The sequence below is a fragment of the Martes martes genome (genome assembly GCF_963455335.1).
Source record: "Martes martes genome assembly, chromosome: 2".
NCBI lineage: Eukaryota > Metazoa > Chordata > Mammalia > Carnivora > Mustelidae > Martes > Martes martes.
In genome coordinates, this window is record NC_137889.1 from 183,177,380 (window position 1) to 183,204,312 (window position 26,933).

A 26,933-nucleotide genomic window follows, 5' to 3' on the forward strand; every position below is an offset into this window, starting at 1 on the left:
ACTCAGGCCCTGAGATTACACAAATAGTGCAAGTTTACAAGTTTATAAAACTCACCAGAAGCTAAGGCTAGAAGAAACTTAAAGATGTTACAGTGGAAGTTGTCCTGGACAAGGTCAAGCCCCGGGTCTGCTTCTTGAGAGATCTATTCAGTGGCCCAGAGCCTTGCTGACTTTTGCAGTTGGGTTGCACTCACAGTTGAATATTGAATATTATGAATAGCATATACAATATGTGCGAAATTACAGTATCTTCTGTCCAGTGAAATTCTTTTCATTCCTAGTCCAAGTTTTTTGCTCATACCCCATTACCTGCCTTCTTAGTGTGGCTTAGTCGTTTATAATTTCTTTTCTACTAAATATTGCATCTATGTTACAAGTTATCACATTGCTTCCCAGTTTTATTTTGGATTTGACAGCTTCCATATTTCAGAAAATTTAGAATCAATAGTCAGAATCACTTAGAAAACAATGATAAGGGGATGGTGGTTTGTTCCTGCTTTGCCTGGAAAAAAAACGTACAGTAGTTGCAAATGAAAGAGAAAAGAAAGAAGAAAATAGAAGGAGCTATCTTATGGATATATAGTCTGTGGCCATATGGTCTTATGGTCATGGCTCTTCCATATCACGTAAGTACCAATTATACTACAGTTTTAAGTTAGTTCAGTGTATCCTTCAAAGACTGATATACTGCTGCTACCCTCTTGATTAAAGTATTACACGGGTGATTAGGCATATTTTTTTTAGCATTTTACAACAATGTTAAGAAGTATAGAAGATTTTTATAGCTGGTAGAATTGGAAATACCAGAAATGGGAAATATCGACACTGATGAGACATTGTGGGGCAAAACCCTACTTGTACAGCCTGGGGAAATATGAAATACTGAGGCATGGTCCCTAACCTTGATAGAGAGGCAAGTGTATCTGCTTGAAATACTGTGTAAAAAGGGAGCATAAACATAGAGTGATAAACTAAAAGAAATGTATAGATGCATACCAAGCTTTGTTACTCGGCTGTCAAAGGGATTTTGCAATATTTCATCTTATACTTCTTTTATCCATTTAAATAATGGGAAGAGTTACTTTTGTTTTTCAATTTGTAGGCCAACATCCAATCAATCATGGCCTCTGAAAAGCAAGTAAACATCCTGATGAAGTTGTTGGATGAGGCTCTAAAGGAGGTAGATCAGATTGAGTTGAAACTGAGCAGCTACGAGGAAATGCTCCAAAGTGTGAAAGAACAAATGGATCAGATCTCAGAAAGCAACCACCTAATTCATCTGAGTAACACTAATAATGTAAAGCTCCTGTCTGAAATAGAGTTTCTTGTGGTAAGTATGTTGGTAAATTGCTCCCACCAACAAAAAATAAAAAAAGATAATCTAGTATATAAAACCCTTTTGTGAACATTTTCTAAATTCCTTATGAGAGTAAGATTTAAAATAATTCTAATACCTTATAGGATTAAGTAGCATCTTACCTGTAAATTTCCCAAAATTACATGTGTAAATGGTATATTTATATGTAAATTCCAGAACCACATGGACTTGGCCAAAGGTCATATAAAGGCCCTTCAGGAAGGAGATCTCTCCTCTTCTAGAGGCATTGAGGCCTGCACCAATGCTGCTGATGCCCTTTTGCAGTGCATGAATGTAGCTCTTCGTCCAGGTATGTTCATTGAAATAGTAAAATCTGACCAAGAATCTGAGACTAAGCCTGTAACATGGTATAAAGCTTTTAACAGGAAATACATAGTGCAAGTGGTGTAGGGGACTGTAGTATTAGCTCCTCAAACCAGTTTCACATCTTTCCAAACATGTTTCTCTTGGCACTAAGAACTTTTTCCTTTAGTTTCTGTGATTGATCATCAATGATTCTAGTCAACACCATGATTTTTCTTTAATACTCTCTACAGAACCTAGCACAGAGTCGATGATTTCAATAGACCGGAGAACAGGAGGTTTTATTAGGCCAGTGGCTCCAAAACTTGAGTTTGCTCAGAATCGTGGAGAGGGTTTGTTAAAACATGTTATTGCCTGGCCCCAGCCCCAGATTCAGTAGGTCTGGGCCAAAGCTCCAGTATCCCAATTTCCAGCAGTTCCCAGACAATGCTGAGGCAGGACCACTCTTGGAGAACCACTGTGCTATACCGTTTTCTCCTCTTTTTACCTTCCTTTTATAAAGCAAACGAATAAACCAGTAAAACTTGGGGTTCTTCAAAATATAAATATGGAGACTGTTATAAATGTATTCATTGGGGGCGCCTGGGTGACTCAGTTGGTTAAGCGACTGCCTTTGGCTCAGGTCATGATCCCGGAGTCCCGGGATCGAGTCCCACATCTGCTCCCAGCTCCATGGGAAGTTTCCTTCTCCCTCTGACCTTCTCCCCTCTCATGTTCTCTCTCAACTCTCTCACTCTCAAATAAATAAATAAAATCTTTAAAAAAAAATAATAAAATAAATCTATTCATTGAAGAGCAGAGAAATCTTTTTATGTCTTAAATCAGTCAAGAAATGTTCTGGTTTCAGGCCATGACATGCTCCAGGCAGTCAAACAGCAGCAGCAGCGTTTCAGTGATTTGCGCGAGCAGTTTGCCCGGAGACTGGCCAGTCACCTCAACAATGTTTTTGTTCAACAGGTAATTTTATTTCATTAATAACACTGCCATGTTTCTATTAGCTTTTATATATATATTTCCACAGAAATTATAATGTGTTTAATTGAGATCACAGTATATTCTTTCACATGTTTATTCAATTTTGAGATTTTTAAATAAGATTTTTTTTTAAGTATTTGCTCATAGGTGTATGTTGGGCCTCAACTGTCTCAGGTAGACAGTCTAGTTCCTTTCAACTGAAACTCTGATTCTAGAAATCAGATAAGTAACTCTGCCTACTTGTTACATATACCACTTATATGTTCTTATTTATGGAAGTAAGTCCAAACTTGTTACATGTTTGCTGCTTAGCCTGTTTTATTTTCCAATATTTTGAGGTGAGGACCAAGACTTGACTCAAGTGTTTTTAATGTTTCATCGGCTGTGTGTATTTTTATATGGGAGAAAACTGAATATAGCTGAGTTGTAAATTCCATTTGATTTAATTTTTATATGAACCCTTTGTCTACATTTTTATATGGAAAAGGAGGTTATAATTAAGGTTGTGGCAATAATATTAATATAAATAATATTAAGATATATAATATATATATATTTATGTATAATATAAATAATAATAAGAGTACCTCAAAAGAATTTAAATAGAAGGCATTTTAATCTGGCGTAATAAATTAGGTTTCTTAATGTTTTTCATCTCTTATTAGGGTTATTGGACCAAAAAAGTTGAGAGAAATTTTGTTCTTCAAGAAATGCTGTCTGAAACCTTTCACTTTGCAGTATTCTGAAACAATTGTATTTACTATATTTTATTTCTGATTAGTTTACTCAGGCCCTCCTTCAGCTCTATAACAGGTCCTACTTTCTTTCGGTGCCTGTGAGTACATCAAATTTGGCTCAAGCTTCTCTGATTCTTTTTTTTTTTTCTATAAAGTTTGCTAAACTTAACAGCAGCAGAATCTTTATAGATTATAACTTTACTGACTTAAGCTGCCTGTTAACCATATTTATAGCAGTTTTTTAATATCCCATAGCAAAAAGTTTATTTTCGCCAGAAAGGCATTTCATCTCCTTCTGCTTGCCTCTCCTCCTGTCATTCTTTCACTCACTCCTTCATTTATTTAGAAACCTTTTACCAAAAAAAAAAAGAAAAGAAAAGAAAGAAACCTTTTACCAGGTGACTGGGATACACACCAGACATTTACTTGGGATAAGTGAGAGGCTGATCCTGTTCTCAAATGACTCACAGTCTAAGGGAAGGAGGTAGATATACTTAGGAAGGGTGAATGTTATCATAGTGGTCACACATGCAAGCATAAAGGAAGACCATCCAGCTAAGGGTGTGAGGGAAACACTGGAGAAGACTCTTAACGTTTCACTTGACCTGAAAAGTATCAAGAAAAAAGTAAATCTAGAAGTCACACAAGAAATACTAATCACATTTTTCTTACATTAGTATTTTAATATTTATTTCTGCCCAATTCCATAGTTTTTAAAAATGACAGCATTGATAGTGATGTTATCCACATTTGTAGATGGCATTGGAAATGTTGGAATGTTGAAATGTTACTGTAGGTCAAGAGTAGTCCTTTCTGAACCCTTCATTGTTTGTTGTAACATGCAGTTAATTTATGATTTTGCTTCCTTGCCTTGTAAACTAATGGCTTTGTTTACTATGAATGCTTCGAGTTCTGAAAATCTAATATGTATTGTAACATGTGAGTGATGCATGTTGAAAAACCAGAATGTTGTAACAACCTAGAATGTGCTGAAGAAAGTGGAGGAGGGTGTCTCAAGTACAGAAAATAGATTTTTGTGTGTGTCAAATTCAGTCATCAAGCCACTTAGCAAAAAGGTTCGGAAACATGGGTATTTCTAGTCCTAGCTTTGGAACAAAGGAGCTGGGAAAAGTTGATTACCATATTATAGTGCATCTCTTTGTCAGTTAGCAGATTTTCACTGTGTGCCTCGTAAATACTTGTTGCCATATATAAGAAATGCCTCCTACACTCCAGATGCTTCTAAGGAGGCATTAAGACTAATGTACTTAAAGCTCTACAGCAATGCATATATGAAATTGTTAATTGTATGACTATGTATACATAGTTTATGTGTATATATGTACAAGTGCTAAAAAATTTTAATAGAAGTGAGTTTACAGAAAGTATAGGTAGTCAAGTATGGCATCATGGATAAGATAAGAAGACTTGAACAGAGTCTGCAATGCGGTTTTTGGCAAATGTATCTGTATTCAACATCTATGACTACCGTACAGAAGACTACAGTGGAAATAATCTGTTGATCACAACCTAACAGTAATTTAAGAGCACTGATTGCCAGTCTTTAAAATTCACACATCAGTAAAATTAAAAGAAATAAAATTTGGAGACTTACTAAGTCACCAATTTTTTTTTTTTTAAAGATTTTATTTATTAGAGAGAGAGAGACAGCGAGAGAGGGAACACAAGCAGGGAGAGAGGAAGAGGGAGAAGCAGGCTTCTGGCTGAGCAAGGAGCCCGATCCAGGGCTCGACCCCAGGACCCTGAGATCATGGCCTGAGCCGAAGGCAGACGCTTAACAGCTGAGCCCCCAAGTGCCCCTTAAGTCACCAATTTTTTATTTTACCAAGTAAAAACTTTTTAAAAATTTTTTTTAATTTATTATTATTATTTTTTATAAACATCTAATGTATTTTTATCCCCAGGGGTACAGGTCTGTGAATCGCCAGGTTTACACACTTCATAGCACTCACCATAGCACATACCCTCCCCAGTGTCCATAACACCACCCCCCTCTCCCGACCCCTCTCTCCCCAGCAACCCTCAGTTTGTTTTGTGAGATTAAGAGACACTTATGGTTTGTCTCCCTCCTGATCCCATCTTGCTTCATTTATTCTTCTCCTACCCCCCTAAACCCCCATGTTGCATCTCCACTTCCTCATATCAGGGAGATCATATGATAGTTGTCTTTGTCCGATTGACTTATTTCACTAAGGATGATATACTCTAGTTCCATCCACGTTGTCGCAAATGGCAAGATTTCATTTCTTTTGATGGCTGCATAGTATTCCATTGTGTATATATACCACATCTTCTTTATCCATTCATCTGTTGATGGACATCTAGGTTCTTTCCATAGTTTGGCTATTGTAGACATTGCTGCTATAAACAGTCGGGTGCACGTACCCTTTCGGATCACTACGTTTTTTATCTTTAGGGTAAATACCCAGTAGTGCAATTGCTGGGTCATAGAGTAGCTCTGTTTTCAACTTTCGAGGAACCTCCATGCTGTTTTCCAGAGTGGCTGCACCAGCTTGCATTCCCACCAACAGTGTAGGAGGGTTCCCCTTTCTCCGCATCCTCGCCAGCATCTGTCATTTCCTGACTTGTTAATTTTAGCCATTCTGACTGGTGTGAGGTGATATCTCATTGTGGTTTTGATTTGTATTTCCCTGATGCCGAGTGATGTTAAGCACTTTTTCATGTGTCTGTTGGCCATCTGGATGTCTTCTTTGCAGAAATGTATGTTCATGTATTCTGCCCATTTCTTGATTGGATTATTTGTTCTTTGGGTGTTGAGTTTGCTAAGTTCTTTATAGATTTTGGACACTAGCCCTTTATCTGATATGTCATTTGCAAATATCTTCTCCCATTCTGTCAGTTATCTTTTGGTTTTGTTAACTGTTTCCTTTGCTGTGCAAAAGCTTTTGATCTTGATGAAATCCCAATACTTCATTTTTGCCCTTGCTTCCGTTCCCTTTGGTGATGTTCCTAGGAAGAAGTTGCTGTGGCTGAGGTTGAAGAGGTTGCTGCCTGTGTTCTCCTCAAGGATTTTGATGGATTCCTTTCTCACATTGAGGTCCTTCATCCATTTTGACTCTATTTTCGTATGTGGTGTAAGGAAATGGTCCACCTTCATTTTTCTGCATGTGGCCGTCGAATTTTCCCAACACCATTTATTGAAGAGTCTGTCTTTTTTCCATTGGGCATTCTTTCCTGCTTTGTCGAAGATTAGTTGACCATAGAGTTGAGGGTCTATTTCTGGGCTCTCTATTCTGTTCCACTGATCTATGTGTCTGTTTTTGTGCCAGTACCATGCTGTCTTGATGATGACAGCTTTGTAATAGAGCTTGAAGTCTGGAATTGTGATGCCACCGGCTTTGGCTTTCTTTTTCAATATTCCTTTCGCTATTCGAGGTCTTTTCTGGTTCCATATAAATTTTAGGATTATTTGTTCCATTTCTTTGAAAAAACTGGGTGGGATTTTGATAGGGATTGCATTAAATGTGTAGATTGCTTTAGGTAGCATAGACATTTTCACAATATTTGTTCTTCCAATCCATGAGCATGGAACATTTTTCCATTTCTTTGTGTCTTCCTCAATTTCTTTCATGAGTACTTTATAGTTTTCTGAGTATAGATTCTTTGCCTCTTTGGTTAGGTTTATTCCTAGGTATCTTATAGTTTTGGGTGCAGTTGTAAATGGGATTGACTCCTTAATTTCTCTTTCTTCTGTCTTGTTGTTGGTGTAGAGAAATGCAACTGATTTCTGCGCATTGATTTTATATCCTGACACTTTACTAAATTCTTGTACAAGTTCTAGCAGTTTTGGAGTGGAGTCTTTTGGGTTTTCCACATATACTATCATATAATCTGCGAAGAGTGATAGTTTGACTTCTTCTTTGCCGATTTGGATGCCTTTAATTTCTTTTTGTTGTCTGATTGCTGAGGCTAGGACTTCTAGTACTATGCTGAATAGCAGTGGTGATAATGGACATCCCTGTCGTGTTCCTGACCTTAGCGGAAAAGCTTTCAGTTTTTCTCCATTGAGAATGATATTTGTGGTGGGTTTTTCAAAGATGGCTTTATAATATTGAGGTATGTGCCCTCTATCCCTACACTTTGAAGAGTTTTGATCAGGAGGGGATGCTGTACTTTGTCAAATGCTTTTTCTGCATCTATTGAGAGTATCATATGGTTCTTGTTCTTTCTTTTATTCATGTGTTGTATCACATTGATTTGCGGATGTTGAACCAACCTTGCAGCCCTGGAATAAATCCCTCTTGGTCATGGTGAATAATCCTTTTAATGTACTGTTGAATCCTATTGGCTAGTATTTTGGTGACAATTTTCGCATCTGTGTTCATCAAGGATATTGGTCTGTAATTCTCTTTTTTGATGGGATCCTTGTCTGGTTTTGGGATCAAGGTGATGCTGGCCTCATAAAATGAGTTTGGAAGTTTTCCTTCCATTTCTATTTTTTGGAACAGTTTCAGGAGAATAGGTATTTAAATGTTTGGTAGAATTCCCCTGGGAAGCCATCTGGCCCTGGGCTTTTGTTTGTTTGGAGATTTTTGGTGACTTTTTCAATCTCCTTACTGGTTATGGGTCTATTCAGGTTTTCTATTTCTTCCTGGTTCAGTTGTGGTAGTTTATATGTCTCTAGGAATGCATCCATTTCTTGCAGATTGTCAAATTTGTTGGCATAGAGTTGCTCATAGTATGTTCTTATAATTGTTTGTATTTCTTTGGTGTTGGTTGTTATCTCTCCTCTTTCATTCATGATTTTGTTTTTTCATTCATGATTTTATTTATTTGGGTCCTTTCTCTTTTCTTTTTGATAAGTATGGCCAGGGGTTTATCAATCTTATTAATTCTTTCAAAGAATCAGCTCCTAGTTTCGTTGATTTGTTCTATTGTTTTTTTGGTTTCTGTTTCATTGATTTCTGCTCTGATCTTTATGACTTCTCTTCTGCTGGGTTTAGGCTTTCTTTGTTGTTCTTTCTCCAGCTCCTTTAGGTGTAAGGTTAGGTTGTGTATTTGAGACCTTTCTTGTTTCTTGAGAAGGGCTTGTACCACTATATATTTTCCTCTCAGGACTGCCTTTGCTGCGTCCCACAGATTTTGAATCGTTGTATTTTCATTATCATTGGTTTCCAGGAATTTTTTCAATTCTTCTTTAATTTCCTGGTTGACCCATTCATTCTTCAGAAGGATGCTGTTTAGTCTCCATGTATTTGTGTTCTTTCGAAATTTCCTCTTGTGATTGAGTTCTAGCTTCAGAGTATTGTGGTCTGAAAATATGCAGGGAATGTCCCCAATCTTGATACCGTTGAGACCTGATTTATGACCCAGGATGTGATCTATTCTGGAGAATGTTCCATGTGCGCTAGAGAAGAATGTGTATTCTGTTGCTTTAGGATGAAATGTTCTGAATATATCTGTGATGTCCATCTGGTCCAGTGTGTCATTTAAGGCCTTTATTTCCTTGTTGATCTTTTGCTTGGATGATCTGTCTATTTCAGTGAGGGGAGTGTTAAAGTCCCCTACTATTATTGTATTATTGTTGATGTGTTTCTTTGATTTTGTTCTTAATTGGTTTATATAGTTGGCTGCTCCCACGTTAGGGGCATAGGTATTTAAAATTGTTAGATCTTCTTGTTGGATAGACCCTTTGAGTATGCTATAGTGTCCTTCCTCATCTCTTATTATAGTCTTTGGCTTAAAATCTAATTGATCTGATATAAGGACTGCCACCCCAGCTTTCTTCTGATGTCCATTAGCATGGTAAATTGTTTTCCACCCCCTCAACTTTAAATCTGGAGGTGTCTTCGGGTCTAAAATGAGTTTCTTGTAGGTAACATATTGATGGGTTTTGTTTTTTTATCCATTCTGATACCCTGTGTCTTTTGATTGGGGCATTTAGCCCATTAACATTCAGGGTAACTATTGAGAGATATGAATTTAGTGCCATTGTGTTGCCTGTAAGGTGATTGTTACTGTATATTGTCTCTGTTCCTTTCTGATCTACTACTTTTAGGCTCTCTCTTTGCTTAGAGGACCTCTTTCAATATTTCCTGTAGAGCTGGTTTGGTGTTTGCAAATTCTTTCAGTTTTTGTTTGTCCTGGAATCTTTTTATCTCTCCTTCTATTTTCTTTTTTTTTAAAGATTATTTATTTATTTTTTTTGACAGAGAGAGAAATCACAAGTAGGCAGAGAGACAGGCAGATAGGAAGGGAGAAGCAGGCTCCCTGCTGAGCAGAGAGCCCGATGTGGGGCTCGATCCCAGGACCCTGGGATCGTGACCCAAGCCGAAGGCAGAGGCTTAACCCACTGAGCCACCCAGGTGCCCCAACTCTCCTTCTATTTTCAATGATAGCCTAGCTGGATATAGTATTCTTGGCTGCATGTTTTTCTCGTTTAGTGCTCTAAATATATCATGCCAGTTCTTTCTGGCCTGCCAGGTCTCTGTGGATAAGTCTGCTGCCAATCTAATATTTTTACCCTTGTATGTTACAGACTTCTTTTCCCGGGCTGCTTTCAGGATTTTCTCTTTGTCACTAAGACTTGTAAATTTTACTATTAGGTGATGGGGTGTGGACCTATTCTTGTTGATTTTAAGGGGGGTTCTCTGCGCCTCCTGGATTTTGATGCTTGTTCCCTTTGCCATATTAGGGAAACTATCTCCAATAATTCTCTCCAATATACCTTCTGCTCCCCTCTTTCTTCTTCTTCTGGAATCCCAATTATTCTAATGTTTTTTCGTCTTATGGTGTCACTTATCTCTCGAATTCTCCCCTCGTGGTCCAGTAGCTATTTGTCCCTCTTTTGCTCAGCTTCTTTATTCTCTGTCATTTGGTCTTCTATATCACTAATTCTCTCTTCTGCCTCATTTATCCTAGCAGTAAGAGCCTCCATTTTTTATTGCACCTCATTAATAGCTTTTTTGATTTCAACTTGGTTAGATTTTAGTTCTTTTATTTCTCCAGAAAGGGCTTTTATCTCTCCAGAGAGGGATTCTCCAATATCTTCCATGCCTTTTTCGAGCCCAACTAGAACCTTGAGAATCGTCATTCTGAACTCTAGATCTGACATATTACCAATGTCCGTATTGATTAGGTCCCTAGCCTTCGGTACTGCCTCTTGTTCTTTTTTTTGTGGTGAGTTTTTTCCACCTTGTCATTTTGTCCAGATAAGAGTATATGAAGGAGCAAATAAAATACTAAAAGGGTGGCAAAGACCCCAGGAAAATGCGCTTTAACCAAATCAGAAGAGACCCCAAATTGTGGGGGGGGGGGGGAAGGGGATAAAAAGAAGTTCAGAAAAAAAAATTAAAAAAGAAAACAAATAAAGAAAAAATATAAAAAAGAAAAAATATATATATATATATATTAGATAAACTAGTTAAAAAACGTTAAAAAAGAAAAGGGTGAAAGTTAAAAAAAATTTAGCAGAAGAAAAAAAAATAAAATTAAAAAAAAAATTAAATTAACCGCAAGACTGAAGAATCATAGGGAGAAAGCCATGAGTTCGGGCTTTGCTTTCTCTTCCTTTGGAACTCTGCTGCTCTCCTTGGTAGGTGAACTTGGTCTTGGCTGGATTTCTTGTTGATCTTCTGGGGGAGGGGCCTGTTGTAGTGATTCTCAAGTGTCTTTGCCCGAGGCGGAATTGCACCGCCCTTACCAGGGGCCGGGCTATGTAATCTGCTCGGGTTCGCTTTCGGGAGCTTTTGTCCCCTGAACATTTTCTGTAGAGTTCTAGAGGACGGGAATGAAAATGGCGGCCTCCCAGTCTCTGGCCTGGAGGAGCTGAGAGCTCGGGGCCCCACTCCTTAGTGTGCCCTCAGAGAAAAGAGCCCAGTCACTCCTGTCTCCCTGGCCTCTGGCGGTGCTCCGAGCTCACCCAGCCTGCGACCGGGTTCAAGGTAACCCCGAGCTGAGAGCTCACTCCTTGTCTCTGTCTCTGTAGCTGGCTTCCCCGGTCTAATACCTGCGAGCTCTGCGACACTCAGACACCCCCGATCCTTCTGTGACCCTGCGGGACCCGGGGCCACACTGACCCCGCGTGGGCTTCCCCCCGGTTTAGCCTCCGGAGCGATGTCCCTCCGTGGAGCAGACTTTTAAAAGCCCTGATTTTGTGCTCTGTTGCGCCGCCGCTTGCCTGGAGCTGGCCCCTCCCCCCGCAGTCTATCTTCCCGTCACTTTGGATTCACTTCTCCGCTGGTCCTACCTTTCAGAAAGTGGTCAATTTTCTGTTTCTAGAATTGCTGTTCTTCTTCTCTTCGATCTCCTGTTGGATTTGTAGGTGTTTGCAATGGTTTGATAAGCTATCTAGCTGATCTCCTGCTACCTGATGCCGTCTCAGCCTGCTACTTCTCCGCCATCTTGACTCCTCCTCCCCAAGTAAAAGTAAAAGTAAAGTACTTTTACTTTTAAAAGTAAAAACTTTTAAAAAGAAATCCTGGCATCTACTTTCACTATCTTCTTATCTTGGCACTGAAAGAAAAAATATAAGTTCAAACTTCTAAATTGAATACATTTCCCTTTATGAAAAACTCTCTACCATCATTTTATTTGTTTCTTAGAGACGTAGGCCAGTAAAAAACATCTTCGCATTTGGGAATCACTGATCTAGAGCATGCTGTCTATGATACAGCTTTCACATTAGGACTTCCACAGAGCTGTTTTTTAATGAAACTTGAAATGCATTTTTTTAAGATTTTATTTATTTATTTGACAGAGAGAGATCACAAGTAGGCAGAGAGGCAGGCAGAGAGAGAGGGGAAGCAGGCTCCCTGCTGAGCAAGGAGCCCGATGCGGGACTCGATCCCAGGACCCTGAGATCATGACCTGAGCCGAAGGCAGAGGCTTAACCCACTGAGCCACCCAGGCACCCTTGAAATGCATTTTTATTTAATACTTACTTCTTACTATATATACACATAGTAGAGTAATATTTTTAACAGTTGCCTAGATTCTTCGGGCTCTTCTAGATCTTAAACACTCAGCTTCCATTGAAATTATAGACTCTTACCTATAACTTTTTACACTTACAAGCAATTTGTATATCTAAGAAGATCTTCAACTAGAGACTCAGGTCAGTTACACTGATCAGCATTTTGATACTGAAAACAGGCAGTCAAATTAAAGCTAATGAAATTGAGGGAGTACTTGCATAAAATGTATATATTTAAAAAGTTCTTTGGTTGTGTTTTGAAAGATTCAGCTTGAAAGGATAACTCTGCTCTGCCCTTTTTGTCCCCCTTGGGTTTTACAGAGACCTCATTATTTTGTACATTGTCTTTTGCAATATGATGAGAACTGATTATGCACTGAACTAAAAGTAAAACTGGAAAAAACTGAGATTGTGGGGGTTTTGCTATATGCTTAAGCCTGGGAATTTTTCTTTCAACGTGTATTTATAGAAACATGGTAAAATAAAGTCTGTGAAATATACCACCAATATTCAGTTCATTTCACAGAAGTTGTTTCCTTAAGCATGTTTCACAATTTCCTAAACATAGGTTAATCTGTAGTTAAAAGTTTAGAAAGACTTATGATCATTTAAGATGAGTTTTTGTGATGCTTGTTGAAACTTTCTCAGACTTTCTTTTTTCTTTAAGAAAACAAAAATAAGTGTGTCATAACACAGAAAGAAAGAGTTCCCAAATCTTGAGAATTTAGTCACCATCTGAAATGAGTGTATCATTTCTGTTTGAAAATCAGTTAGAGTGGTTAAGAGTACAACGGTGGAGCCAGACTTCCTGGATTCAAAACCCTGACTCTCTACCTCCTAGCTGGGTGAACTTTAGCAAGTTACATAACCTCTTTGTGCCACAAATTCTAGTAATATATACAGTAATGAGAATTCATAATTTATTAAGTTTGTAGAAAATGCATCTGTCTTAGATTAACTTGGACAAAACCTACTATAATATTTTAATTATGTTAATAATAGAGTTCTGGTATTTTTTAAAAAGATTTTATTTATTTGATTGAGAGAGAGAGTGTGTGTGTGTGTGAGAGAGAGAGAGAGAGACCGGGAGGGAGAGGGAGAGACAATCTGAAGCAGACTCCATGCTGAAGACAGAGCTCAACACGGGGCTGAGTCCCACAACTGCAAGATCACGACCCCCGCCAAAACCAAGATCAGACACTTAACTGACTGAGCCACCCAGGTTCAAGTTTTGCTATTTTTTAAATGAGAAGGAAAGTACTTTACAAGGTTATCATGAATATTAGAATTTATATACATATAGAGAGAGATAGAGCACATCCAGCATGACAACGGGCATTCAATAAATTGTTATTAGTTTATTATTTATTGCTTATTATTAATTATTTATAATAAGAACATATTTTAAAATTTAAATTCAATTTAATTAACATATAGTATATTACTAGTTTCAGAGGTAGAATTTAGTGATACAGCTAGTTGCATACAACACCCAATGCTCATTCCATTAAGTGCCTTCCTTAATGCCCATCACCCAGTTACCCTATCCCCCCACCCTCAGTTGTTTCCTATGTCAACATATAATAAGAAACTTTAAACAATGTCTTAATTTTTTTAATATATAAAGAATAAAGTTGTGTGCACATGAGAGTTCTAGAAGTGACCATAACTTATGTTAGTGATTGAATTAAACAGTTTATATAATTTTCCTATTTTCTATAGTTATTTTAGAACAGTTTCTCTAAAATGAAATCTTCTGTTAGCACTAATCACATTTACTCTATCTAAATAGTAATGGTTTGAAGGTAATGATGTTCTTCATATTAGAAGGCAAATTTTCCGTTGATGGTGATCTTAAAATGCTGTTTGCAAAAGAATAGTAACATGTGTAGTTGCTTTGAATAGTAACATGTGAAAGAGCTTTATAAACTGTAAAATCCTCTACAAATAATAATTAGTTCTTCCATTTTTAGGGGAGGAGAAGGTTTTTAAGTGAAGAGCTTTCCTGACACTAAATTAAGTAATATAACTTAACATGTAATGGCCTGAGTTAACAGTTGCAAAAGAACATAAACAATAATCAGCCATGCAAAAGAGAATGTTCACATAGGTCCATGCTCCCCTATCCAAAACTCTTGGGATGTTTTTAGAATTTTTCAGATTTTAGTAAAGTAACATAGTACACATACTAAATATTACATAGCCACTCCAGGAGGGGGCTGGAATAGGGCCCTGTGATTAAGCACACAATGTTCCTACAGCAAAAAAATATGAATAGTCATTCCAAATTCTATAAATAGCCTCATGTCAGTTCAGGTCAAGTTTTGCCACTAAAATAGATTAGGCACCTAATTTAAATGGAGGTTTGAGAGTTTTTTGTATATTAGAATTGCAGAAAGGGATTGTAGACATCTATAATAGCTGTGAACTTCTGTTGCCTCGCCACTTCTGGTTCTTATTTTGAATTGGTCTAGTTTTCTGATACTTTTCTGCTGTCTCTGGTCCAGTTTCCTAAGTAGGTATCAGTAATCTTAATCTTAAGTAATATCAGTAATCTTAATCTTTGGGTTTTTTTGGTAATCTTAATCTTAGACATATATTGATTGGAGCACCTGGGTGGCTCAGTCAGTTGGGCATCTGCCTTTAGCTCGGGTCATGATCCCAGGGTCCTGGGATTGAGCCCCAAGTCTGGCTCCCTGCTCAGCGGGGAGCCTTCTCCTTCTCCTTCTGCCTCTCCCCCAGCTTGTGCTCTCTCACTCTGTCTCTCAACTAAAATAAAGTCTTTAAAAAAAGAAATACATTGATTGTTCTACATAGTTTTATATGGAATTTCTATATGGGTCCTTATTTTTCTTTTTTCTCTCCATTTTTAAATTGGGTATATAACCTTACAAGAAGAAAATTCTCCCAACAGGCTGATTTGAAAGCTTTAATGAATAAGGTAGTCAAGTAGCAATGGTTTTAGTACTTGGCATGTCTTATTCTCCTGCCTTTCTTGCTCTAAAAGTACTTCTCAATTGCTAGAGAATTCTTCATTGCCTTAAACTAGGAATTTTTTCTGGATACTCTGTAGTTAAATTGCTTAAAAAATCCATAGTCACTAAGTTCTTACTTTGTGTGTATAGTAAAGCATATAAATTAGATAGAGGAAAGAAACCTCTTTTAACTTAAAGAATTTAAATTCAGGGGCACCTGGATGGCTCAGTTGGTTTAGCATCTGACTCTTGATTTCAGCTCAGGTCATGATCTAAGGGTCATGAAATCAAGCCCTACATCGGGCTCCTCGCTCAGCACAACAGTCTGCTTGAGATTCTCTCTCCCTCTGCCCTTTACCCCATGCTGAATAAATAAATAAATAAAATATTTAAAAAATAAAAATAAAAATAAAAGCGTTTAAATTCAGGATATTCATAAGGTAATTTATGTCCACTAGTATAATACGTATATAATTAGGTTTAGGTAACTTTACTAGGAAATTAGTTAATGAGTGCCCAAACTCAATCCCTGTGTCATTTTAACAGAATGCTAACAAGTAAGTTTTAACTAAGCAAATTAGATTGAATCAAAATGAACATCAAATAAGTCCATCTTTTTCCTTTTCCTTATTCTTGGGAATTTATATTTTCAAGGGGAATCTACTCCTTTAATCTTTCAATTCCTCATCTCTTAGACACTGGCTTTGAGTTCATGACAAATATTGACCAAGTAACAGAGAGCTAGATTGTTTCCAGAGATGGCTCGGAAGATTTTTAGTGTTTGTTTATTTGTGTGTTTGTTTTTTAGATACCAATAACTAGTAAGCATTTGCAGTTTTTGACTCTGGTTGAAATGATTTTGTTAGATATCTTTTTAAAAGAAAATGGAAGTGAGACTCACATGACTGAGGTTCTACTTCTTCCCTCCAGTGTGACCTGAGCAAATCACTTAACCCTTTAAGTTTCCACTTCTTCTAGAAAATAAGGTCTTTGGAACAGATAATCTTCCAGGCCTATATTTTTCAAAACAAAAGTCAGGATGCACCATCTAAGACTGACTGATAACTCACAAGTTTATTTACATAAAAGCCTTGTCAAGGTTTTAAAATAAAATCTCGTGTAGTTATTTAACAAATTCCCAGAAAAACTAAAATGACACTGTTATTAAGTATTATCTAGGAAAGCCCAGGATATCATCATCTGTGGTGCTTCATAGTTTTAAAAGTTTATATCCTGTATGTCCTTATCTGTTGTTTTAAATATGGTAAACTCTTAATAGTAGAAATACCATAGATGTAGACAATTTGTTTTGAATGACTTCCCTATTTGATGTGTTTCTTAGTACAGTTGTATCGTGAGGTTTATTTGCTTAGTAAACAGTAAAACGATACAGTATGGGAGAGACAGCCTTGATTAAAACATTCATTTTCAGCTCCTTTAGAAGATGAAATGGTTAGTTGATGTATCCCAGAGTGCCATTCTTGCATGTTTATGATTATTTTATGGTGATGGTATACAGCAGATTTATACGAGATGATGAAAGAAAACAAGTAAGTACTCAGTTTTTAATCCTTCTATCTTCTTTCGCTCTTCTTTGGCTGCATTTGGTCCCTGTTTAGAATTTTCAGTTACATCATGTGTTTCTTTTACTGTCAGTGTATTTATTTACTTATTTACTCACTCTAGGGTCATGATCAGAGTTCAACTCTTGCTCAGCACTCTGTGGAACTGGCTTTGCCCAACCATCATCCATTTCACAGAGACTTGCTTCGATACGCCAAGCTGATGGAGTGGCTAAAGAATACAGATTATGGAAAATATGAGGGACTAACAAAGGTATGAGTTTGATATCGGTTACTCACTGTGTATGGAACATAGTCTTCTAGAAGCAAGATGTCATGCGTTCAGTTCCCCAAGTAACGTTTGAAGTACTGTAGTACATTCTTAGCAAAGCAGAAACTACTTGCATTTCTGAGTGCCCATTAACCAGGCAGGACACTTATTTTATTTACTTGGGTAAGGAAGAGCTAAATTTCGAACTTCAGTTTAGTGTAGTAATGGGCCGTACTGTGGCCTTAAGCATCATTCAGTTTAGTTAAATGCAATAATTATCTCCTGCATTTTTTATATGCGTTATAGAAACTAGAGACTAGATGATGTGTAAGTGAGGTGTTTGCCCTCTAAGAATGGATAACCTGTTCGATGAAGCAAATGCAGAGTACCTCTTTGTTAAGCAAGCATTGCACTATTCCAGGCACATGGGCCCTAACAAACAACCCCTACTTCTAACGAGCCTTACATCTGACAAGAACAATTGTGCTTAAAATAGTCGGGAAAACATTAAGTGCCAAACTGAAAATGAGTTTAAGTGCATGGCAGTTTAGAAAAGAGAAATCCATGTCCTAAAGCCATGGAGGAAAACTTTAGGACAGAAATTGGACTTGAATTGAGGTTTTGTTTTTGTTTTTTTTTTTTAAGATTTTATTTATTTATTTGACAGACAGAGATCACAAGTAGGCAGAGAGGCAGGCAGAGAGAGTGGGGGGAGGCAGGCTCCCTGCCGAGCAGAGAGCCCGATGTGGGGCTCGATCCCAGGACCCTGGGATCATGACCTGAGCCGAAGGCAGAGGCTTTAACCCGCTGAGCCACCCAGGCCCCCCTTGAATTGAGTTTTAAATAATGAGTGGGATTAGATAAACCAGGAAAAAGAGAAAGGGCATTCCGGGGATGCGGAGCAAGACGTGCAGACAAAGGTGGGAAAATACGCCATTTTGTCAGGACAATGGAGGGTGGAGGCCCATGAAGCAGAAATTTCATATTCTGGAGCAGCGAGAAATTATGTTGAAAAAGATGAGCCATGAGACCTAACAGCATTCCTCATACATGGGAAAAGACTAGATGAGGCAAATTCATTAAGAACCTAATATAATATTCAGATGAAATGAAATCTGAACCAGGAAGATAGTGGTAGGAATAGAGAATAGAAACCAAAAGAGAGACTCCAGGAATGGAAGGGACAGGATGATGCCAAACTTTCTAGACTTGGAGACTAGAAGAGCAGCGGCAGCAACATCAGCAGTTGGAGAAGATGAGTCATTCATTCATATACAAATTTACTGAGCACCTGTTGTGTTCTAAGTAAGCGCTAGAGATACAGCACTGAAGGAAGTAGGCGAATGCTTGCATTTTCAGAGCGCATGTTTTGGTGGAAGAAGACCGACAAAAAAGTCAGTTGTATGGTAGGTTAGAAGGTACTGCTGAGTGCTCTGGAGAAAATAAAACAGAGAATGCTGGGACTGGGGGAAGACTGTAGCTTGAGATAAGGCATCATGAGAAGATAACATCTGAGCATAGATTTTTAAAATGAGCAAGAGGGAGGGGTGCCTGGCTGGCTCAGTCAGTAGAACATTCCGCTGTTTGATCTCAGGGTTGTGAGTTCGAGCCTCATGTTGGATGTAGAGATTACTTAAAAATAAAATCTTAAAAAAAATAAATAAGCAGAGGTGAGCAGGGGGAGTTTCTTGGGGAAAGCGTTCCAGGCACAGTACAGCTGTTCTATGGCAGGAGCTTGCCTGCGTACTGGGGGAGCAGCAAGGCACTGTGGTTGGAGCACAGAGGACCAGGAACAGGACCTTAGAAAGAAGGTAGGGGAGGTGAAGTAGGGGTGGGGCAGAGCAGATCTGGAAGGGACTGTGTACCCCTGGTAAGGACTTGTGAAGGAGATAGGGGAAGGGGTTTTGGTGGGTTGTGAGCGGTAGAATGACATGATCTGATTTAGCTTTAATAAATGGCCATTGTGGCAGGAAGCCATGAATATAATACTTTTCTGGCATTTCTGCTATGACCTTTAGTATTGAAATTGACCATGTCACTTAGGGAACTGAAGAATTGCTACCTAATTCCAAAATATAAATAGCTGTATTTATGTATCAGATGTAAGAGCAGTTTACTTAAAATTCTGAAATATCCTGGAAAATGTGAAATCTTTTAAGTTTTTATGAATTTGGAGTTTAAAACTAAAAAATTTAAGTAAGGCATACGTTATTTTAATAATTAGTAATAATTTAATTATGTGGACAATATGACCTTAACAGATGTTCTCGAATTGGAAAGAGTGATGTATTTTGTTTCTTAGAATGAAAACAAAAATATTGAGATTGTTAATATAAAAGCCTTTCCCCTTAACCCATATGCTTGTGGCAGAAAATTTCCTAACAGAATTTAGATAGCAAAATCATCTTATTTTTCACTAGTTTTGCTAGCCAGAGTTTTTTCCCGGTTTTATTCAAAAAGTGGTGCTCTCTTTCAGAGTGTTTTATAATGAAGCTTATTCTCTCTTAGGAAACTAATGTTTATACATGAACCCATTTTATCTTCATACTTACTGAAATAATTATTATAACTTCCTCTAGTGCTAGGTTCATACTTTCTGAGAAGGCAGAGGATTAGGCAGAAATTTATGAGAACTATGATGAGAAGAAAAAAAGCAGGTCGTTCATGCCTATCAGTGTATCAGTTTGAACACATTTGGCATAAGGACGTTCTTGTGTATCAGTCTTTATGTGTTTCAAAGAGCCTTTGCCCACTTAAAGTAAGATCTGGTCCCTTTACTTCTAAACTGAGATCATAAGAAAGGGGACATAAACCTTGGTAAAAATAAATAATATTTTAAAGTATAATTTTAAAAATGTTTTTCAAAAAGAATATAAGTATCCTGAGGTATTTATATATATCTTATCTGGTCAGCTATTTTTAAGACTACTTTTGTTCCTCAGAATTAGTCTTTTAAGTGTTCTGCAACTCTACTGTTGTGTTATATTTTGTTTTCTGTTTTGTTTTCATTCAACAGAATTCTGATTTGGAGATATCTTAAGGAAAAATATTTACAGTACTGGAATTCTTTGCCTTTTGAAGTTTAGGAGGATTAATATTTTGAATAATTAAACATTATTATATCTCCTTAAGAGTTTTGTGCCAACAAGTGCTTTGTCCCTTAGTGAATATTCAAATAAGTAAAGTAATCAATAAGCTTTTTGCCTAATTGTGTTCTCAGTGAGTATTATTGCCCTATCTTTATATATAATGCAGTATTCATGAATGTAATTTAAGTAAAGAAACAAGATGATAGCCAACCTAGCAATGATTTATGGACTCGTTCTCTGCTCACAGTATAGTTTTGATTGACACTATTAATGAGCTTTTTAAATGAAATTGACTTATTTCCCAGGAATGTTACTTGATCCTGTGGCTTGAACTTTTGACAGACTATGTATTTTACCTCATAATCTAATTTGGTTGCTGAAGTCATCAAAAACAGGAATTTGACTAAAAAGGAAGAAGGAAGAGAGGAGTGAAAGAAGGAAACAGACAAACCAGTACTTCTTTAGTAAGAAATAATAACGAAATGCTGTTTGCACTGGATTGGGTGTACGTAGCTCTCCTGCTTTCTGACAGGAAAGAGAAAAGCCTTTTTCTGTTCTTTAAGGGATAAGAATCACTAGGCACTGCCCAGCTGTGCTTCTAATCTAATCTAAGCAAAGCGGCAAGTTTAAGTATACATAATTAGAGCCTAGGGAAATAGATCAACTGCCCAGATTCCTTCCTCCCCAGGACTATAGCCCCTATCCATGGCTCTGGATTTTTCGTGTAGGGCAGTTAAGAATAGAGATGTTCCATCCATGCTTAGGGAGGAAATGAGCTTTCCTCTCCCATTAATTTCCTTGAAAATGACTCGGATGTCTTCTTTCAACCCCAGTTCTGCATTTGTGGAATTTACCCACTTGTGTAAAGAAAAAGTAAAATATAGAGATCTTGGTAAGACTGCACAGTCAAAACAACGAAAGTTGAGAAGACTGCCTGAGACAATAGTATTTAAACTCTTGATAGTTAAATGTAAGGTGCTATATACAAGGTGCTAAGCTCCTTCTAAGAGACATTCTTCAGAATTTGGTAAATGAATGAACTGATGGTTACACCTGTCTGTGGCCTTGCCCACCAATGAGTTCTGTTATGTAGCTGGAAAAAGGTGTCTAGTCATTCAAGTTGCATTGGAAAAGGGTGACTTTCAATAGTCTGCTCATGTCATTGTTTTCTAGATACCAAAGAAGCTGTTTTCAAATGGTTTAAATTGCTTGGGTGGTAATGTGCACTTTAGACAATTTGGGTATTGGAATGCAGTCTGTTATGTTGAATGATTTGAGTAGAAACCACCGATGAAGATTTCACAAATGACGTGAAACTGATTTTCTGTCTGTCAACTCTTCACTGATTTGCAGTGATCAATATATTTTTTAAAGATTTTATTTATTTAATTGACAGACAGAGATCACAAGTAGGCAGAGAGGCAGGCAGAGAGAGAGAAGGGGAAGCAGACTCCCTCTGAGTAGAGAGCCTGATGCAGGGCTCGATCCCAGGACCCTGAGATCATGACCTGAGCCAAAGGCAGAGGCTTAACCCACTGAGCCACCCAGGAGCCCCTTGACTAAGTTTTCTTACAGAGACTATGCGGGAAATATATATGGCCTACAAATTGAAAAACCAAGGATCTGTATGTTTCATCCAAATATATTTTATAAGGAAATATCTGTGAACTAAGAAAATCACTGGTAAACTATGAGTCAGGATACAAATATTCATATAATATATACCCTTTGAAAGGTACACTTGATGTTTAAAGCAACATAAACCTGCTCTAAAGCTGCTTGTATTGGGGCGCCTAGGTGGTTCAGTCAGTTAAGTGTCTGCCTCTGGCTCAGGTCCTGATCCCAGGGTCTAGGGATTGAGCCCCACAATGGGGAGCCTGCTTCTCCTTCTCCCTCTGCCTCCAGCTCCCCCTGCTTGTGCTCTCTCTCTCTCCCTGTCTGACAAATCTTTAAAAAAAATTTTTTTAAAGTGAATATTAATTTCAACTAATAAGGAAGCAGAAGCTTAGATCCCAGGATAAATTTAAAAGAATAGCGAAGTACAGTGGATTTATTTACATTTAGTCAGACTGTGTATGGCATTTAACTTAGGACTTGGTAAAATGTATGGTTTCCCACTAGTGAAGAATCTTTCCTGAGAGCATAAAATATTTTTATGTGATAATAAGCAGATATGATGAAGAAATGAGTTTGTATGCTAAATTATAGATGAGATATTTCCATTTGAGCTAGAATAAATCCAATTTGTTTCTAAAAAATAACTGTGAAAACTGTAAGATGTACTTGTTATAATTCTTATTGAAAATAACTTATTTTGGAATACCTAAATACCCTAAGCTTATTGAAAGATTATTTTTTAAATATATTTTAAAAATTTTTTTTCTTTTTTAAAAGATTTTATTTGACAGAGAGGGAGATCACAAGTAGGCAGAGAGGCAGGCAGAGAGGGAAGGGGAAGCAGGCTCCCTGCTGAGCAGAGAGCCCGATGCGGGACTCAATCCCACAACCCTGAGACCATGACCCAAGCCAAAGGCAGAGGCCCAACCCACTGAGCCACCCAGGCACCCTTTGAAAGAGTATTGAAAATAGCCTATTTTGATATGCCTTACTACCCTAAGTTGGCAGGGGACACTGACACTGAATGTGCCCCTTTGTTGCCATTGACACTGTTGGTATGATTGTTTTTAATAGCAGCATGGCAATATGGAGGAAGTTACAAAGATTCCCATTTTCTTCGGCCCTGTATTTCCATCCTTAGAAATGATTCCAAGAAAACAATTCATTAAAGATGAAAAGGTTATTGTAACATTGTCTATCATAGCAAAACATTGAAACCACTTAAGTGGCCTCTGCTAGGGGATTGATTTGCTGAATTGCGGTGTATCAACAAAGCATAACACTGTACAGTCATTAAAGTGTGAGGCTGGAGAAACACGATTGCTCAGACCCAAATATCCTATACAGTAGGATTGCAACTCTATTTAAAATATATGAAAGAAAATACATAAAAATGAAAATATAAGTATGATTATTTTCGACTTTATATTTTTATAAATTGCTGTTTTGATGCCTGTTCACTTATTTTTTTTTTTAAAGACAGAAAACAGCCGACTTTTTATATCCTATGAAATACATCAGAATTTTAGACCAGAAAATTTAAAGCAAGCACGAAGGATTTGGGGGGACTGAATTGCTATATTTGTTTAATTAATAAGAAGTACCTGTTACTTTTATTTCAAGAATTACATGGATTATTTATCACGACTATATGAGAGAGAAATTAAAGATTTCTTTGAAGTTGCAAAGATCAAGATGACTGGCACAACTAAAGAAAGCAAGAAGTTCGGTAAGCTTAGACACCTCAGTTCATTGTTTTCTATTCTATTCTATTAAAAGTGGTTTTATTTATGACAAATAAGTCTAAGATTTTTTAGAGCAAGGTGGAAGAAGATACGGTAGAATTGATGAAAAAGTAAGTCTGATGTGTTGGTTTGATTTATAGTTATTTCACAGAACAAATATTTATATCTGTAAATACAGCTTTTACTAAAATTCTCTAGTAAATGAATCTGACAGCAGTTGTGTATTCATGCCATAAATGAAAGCATCTGTTCATAAGAAAAGCAGTTGACCAGAAAATGAAGTGCAATCTGGTGGAGAAAGTATTAGGCTCAGAGACAAGTTGAAAGTCCAGTTTCCGACTTCCTAAAAGGCCTTCTGTAGCAGTTGGTGGCAAGTCATCGATCTCTTAAGTCATTGCTCTTTACAGGGAAATGAAAAGTAATTCCTGGCTTCTTACTTCTCACTGGCTATTTTGAATCAAAAAGAAAGTTTGTGTTTCCTCCCTGGTCAAGGGGCTATAAAAATGTCCTCCAAATTTCTCCTGGGATTATACCTTATTTTTCCAAAGGGATATTTTCCAGGCATGTTATTTTTGGTTGCTTCGAAGTATGTTAAGCGGACAGAAACGTGATTTGAAAAGATAACCAGTGAAAGTCTCAAGTTGCGAGGAAGGTGATTTGCCGAGGCCACATTCTGCTCTTGCATGTGTACCCATTTCTGGAGTTCCTTTTGGATGGAGTTCTGTGCCTACTCAAGTCAAAACCCGGCCTTAAATGGCTACAATGTGTACTCCTCAGTGTGTCTGCCTAGTTTCCCTTTAGAACAATGAGTTTAGCATTTGCTTGTTGAAAGGAGCCTATGCCCTAAGCAACTTCTGGTAATCAGGAAACAGGATTGAAATTGATAGCACATCTTTCCATTCTTTTCCTTTAGGACAGAGAAGACTGTCTTTAGTGGGTAATTATTTAGTAATTCACTGTTGTTGTTGTTATTGTTGTTGTTTTAATTCAACACTAATATATTGATTATGCTAGTCCAGACTGTTGAAATGTTTTGAATCTGTGTACACGTATGTTACACTTAGGTAAAGATACTGTTAAGTATCTTGGGACCATAGGCTTTTGGAAACAGAAATGCTAACTCATCCTAAAGGTTAATTGTTCTGAAACAGCAGTGTGTTTATATCCTTGTTAATGTTTCACTGTGGGTATGTTATGCTTTTTTTTTTTTTAAGTAAGCAACATATTAATTCAGTTACATGTTTAATGTTTTCATTTAGTATATTTGTCACCACTTGTTAGTGAACCATTTTATTTTGAGAGAACTCTTCTAACAGAATATGAAAACTGGAGGTAAAAAGGAAATCTTTCTAAAATTATCTCCTTAGGAGGCCGTTAATCCCAGTATCATAATACTTTATCAAGCCTAAGATTCACATTGAGATAAATGACATAACAAAAATGTAATTTAAAACAAGTACAACACTATCTTAATGGTGTCATTGCCTTAACCTGAAAATTAATTTTTTTCTTTTTCTCCCTCCTGGGAAGTTCTTTAAATTATCTTGTTTAAAATAGTTTTAAGTTAGAAGTTTAGAAGGCACTTTTATAGTTTTAAAATAGCATTAAAATCACATTTCTTCCTATGTATAAAATAATAGCAGGAGAGTAATTTGTGATGGTTGAAGGCACCAGAAAATCATAGTTTCAGTTATTTTGATAACATCAACTACAAGAGAAGAAAAACTAAATAATAAACAGAATTCAGAAGACAAGTTAAAACAGATGATTTAAATTCTAAATAAGGTAGAGTAAAATTTTTTTTAAATATCTTTTCATTCAAATTGTGTTTAAATTAACTTTTAATAGTAATATAATTAAAATAGAAACCTGAAATTTTGGAAAAATAACTTGTCCATGAATCAAAATGAAGTAATTATAAATAAAATCTAATTTTATTTTGTTTTTTTTAAGATTTAATTAATTAATTAATTTTTTTTAAAAAAGATTTTATTTATTTATTTGACAGACAGAGATCACAAGTAGGCAGAGAGGCAGGCAGAGAGAGAGGAGGAAGCAGGCTCCCTGCCGAGCAGAGAGCCCGATGCGGGGCTCGATCCCAGGACCCTGAGATCATGACCTGAGCCAAAGGCAGAAGCCTTAACCCACTGAGCCACCCAGGCGCCCCTAATTTATTTATTTGACGAAGAGATCTCAAGTAGGCAGAGAGGCAGGCAGAGAGAGGAAGGGAAGCAGGCTCCCCAGCGAGCAGAGAGCCTGATGCGGGCCTCAATCCCAGGACCCTGGGATCATGACCCGAGCCGAAGGCAGAGGCTTTAACCCACTGAGCCACGCAGGCGCCCCTAATTTTGTTTTGTTTTTTACTTGCTCTGAAAATTCTGGGTCATAGATGCTAATAAGAATAGAAAGTCAGAAATGTATAGTCAATATTGTTATAGAGATTCAGGGGAATATCTCTTTTTGAACCACTTTGACTCAACTTTAACATCACTTTAGCTCAGGTAATTCAAAATAATGTTGAAATACCAGCAGACATCTTTTCTTTGTAATAAGGTCTTTAGTAGGTAATTGCCTTTTTTAATTAATAGGTTTACCTTGATAAACTCAGAGGCATGGAATTTTCTCCCCAAGAATAATACTTTGGTGGAGTTTTTCCCCTTGTGTTCTACAAATATACTTAATGAAATGGCAGGGAAAGAAATTTAGAAATTATTTTTTAAATCACCAATTTTTTTCTTTCTGTAGCTAAGATAACACAACACACACACATGCATATTATTTTAGGCCCTTAACGTATGCATTTATATAATTACTGCCTCCCTTGTATTTAATATTCCAAAATTTTAATAGTGGTATGTCAGAATTATTTTTCAATCTATGTTGTTCCAGTAAACTAAGAATCTTGTTGATTCCAAAAGGAGTCTTGAATACAAGACTAAATTCAGTGCTGGCTAGAAAATTCGTTTAATAAATACTGATTATTATATAATAAGCACTGCTAAGTACTGAGAATGCAACAGTAAGCAAAGACCCTACCTCATGAAGTTTACAGTCTAATGGGGATTATTTAAAGATACTTAAAAGGTTACCTGAAGGGGCGCCTAGGTGGCTCAGTTGGTTAGGCATCCAACTCTCCATCTCAACTCAGGTCTTGATCTCAGGTTCATGAGTTCAAGCCCCACGTTGGGCTCCATGCCCAGTGTGGAGCCTACTTTAAAAAAAAAAAAAAAAGTTGCCTGAATATTGCTTGTTGCTGATAAATAATATAGGCTTTGATGAGCCCGAAATTATTATTAATTGGCACTGTTAGTAACTCTGTATTCCT

The 26,933-nt window shown here is 37.1% G+C and overlaps 1 protein-coding gene across 5 annotated transcripts in view; it reads left to right on the top strand.

Annotated features, from left to right (window-relative positions):
• The window catches only part of EXOC1 (exocyst complex component 1), a 67,670-nt gene that overhangs the window by 18,620 nt on the left and 22,117 nt on the right, over window positions 1-26,933 (top strand). For 2 of the 5 annotated variants that reach the window (XM_080797496.1, XM_080797497.1), the window contains 7 exons: window positions 1,103-1,330; window positions 1,535-1,667; window positions 2,529-2,638; window positions 3,438-3,491; window positions 17,011-17,160; window positions 23,487-23,592; window positions 24,522-24,545. In XM_080797496.1, the coding sequence (XP_080653622.1) occupies window positions 1,103-1,330; window positions 1,535-1,667; window positions 2,529-2,638; window positions 3,438-3,491; window positions 17,011-17,160; window positions 23,487-23,592; window positions 24,522-24,545 (805 nt within the window). The remainder of the gene's footprint in view (window positions 1-1,102; window positions 1,331-1,534; window positions 1,668-2,528; window positions 2,639-3,437; window positions 3,492-17,010; window positions 17,161-23,486; window positions 23,593-24,521; window positions 24,546-26,933) is intronic. The other 3 variants (XM_080797500.1, XM_080797499.1, XM_080797498.1) reach the window with 2 other exon arrangements.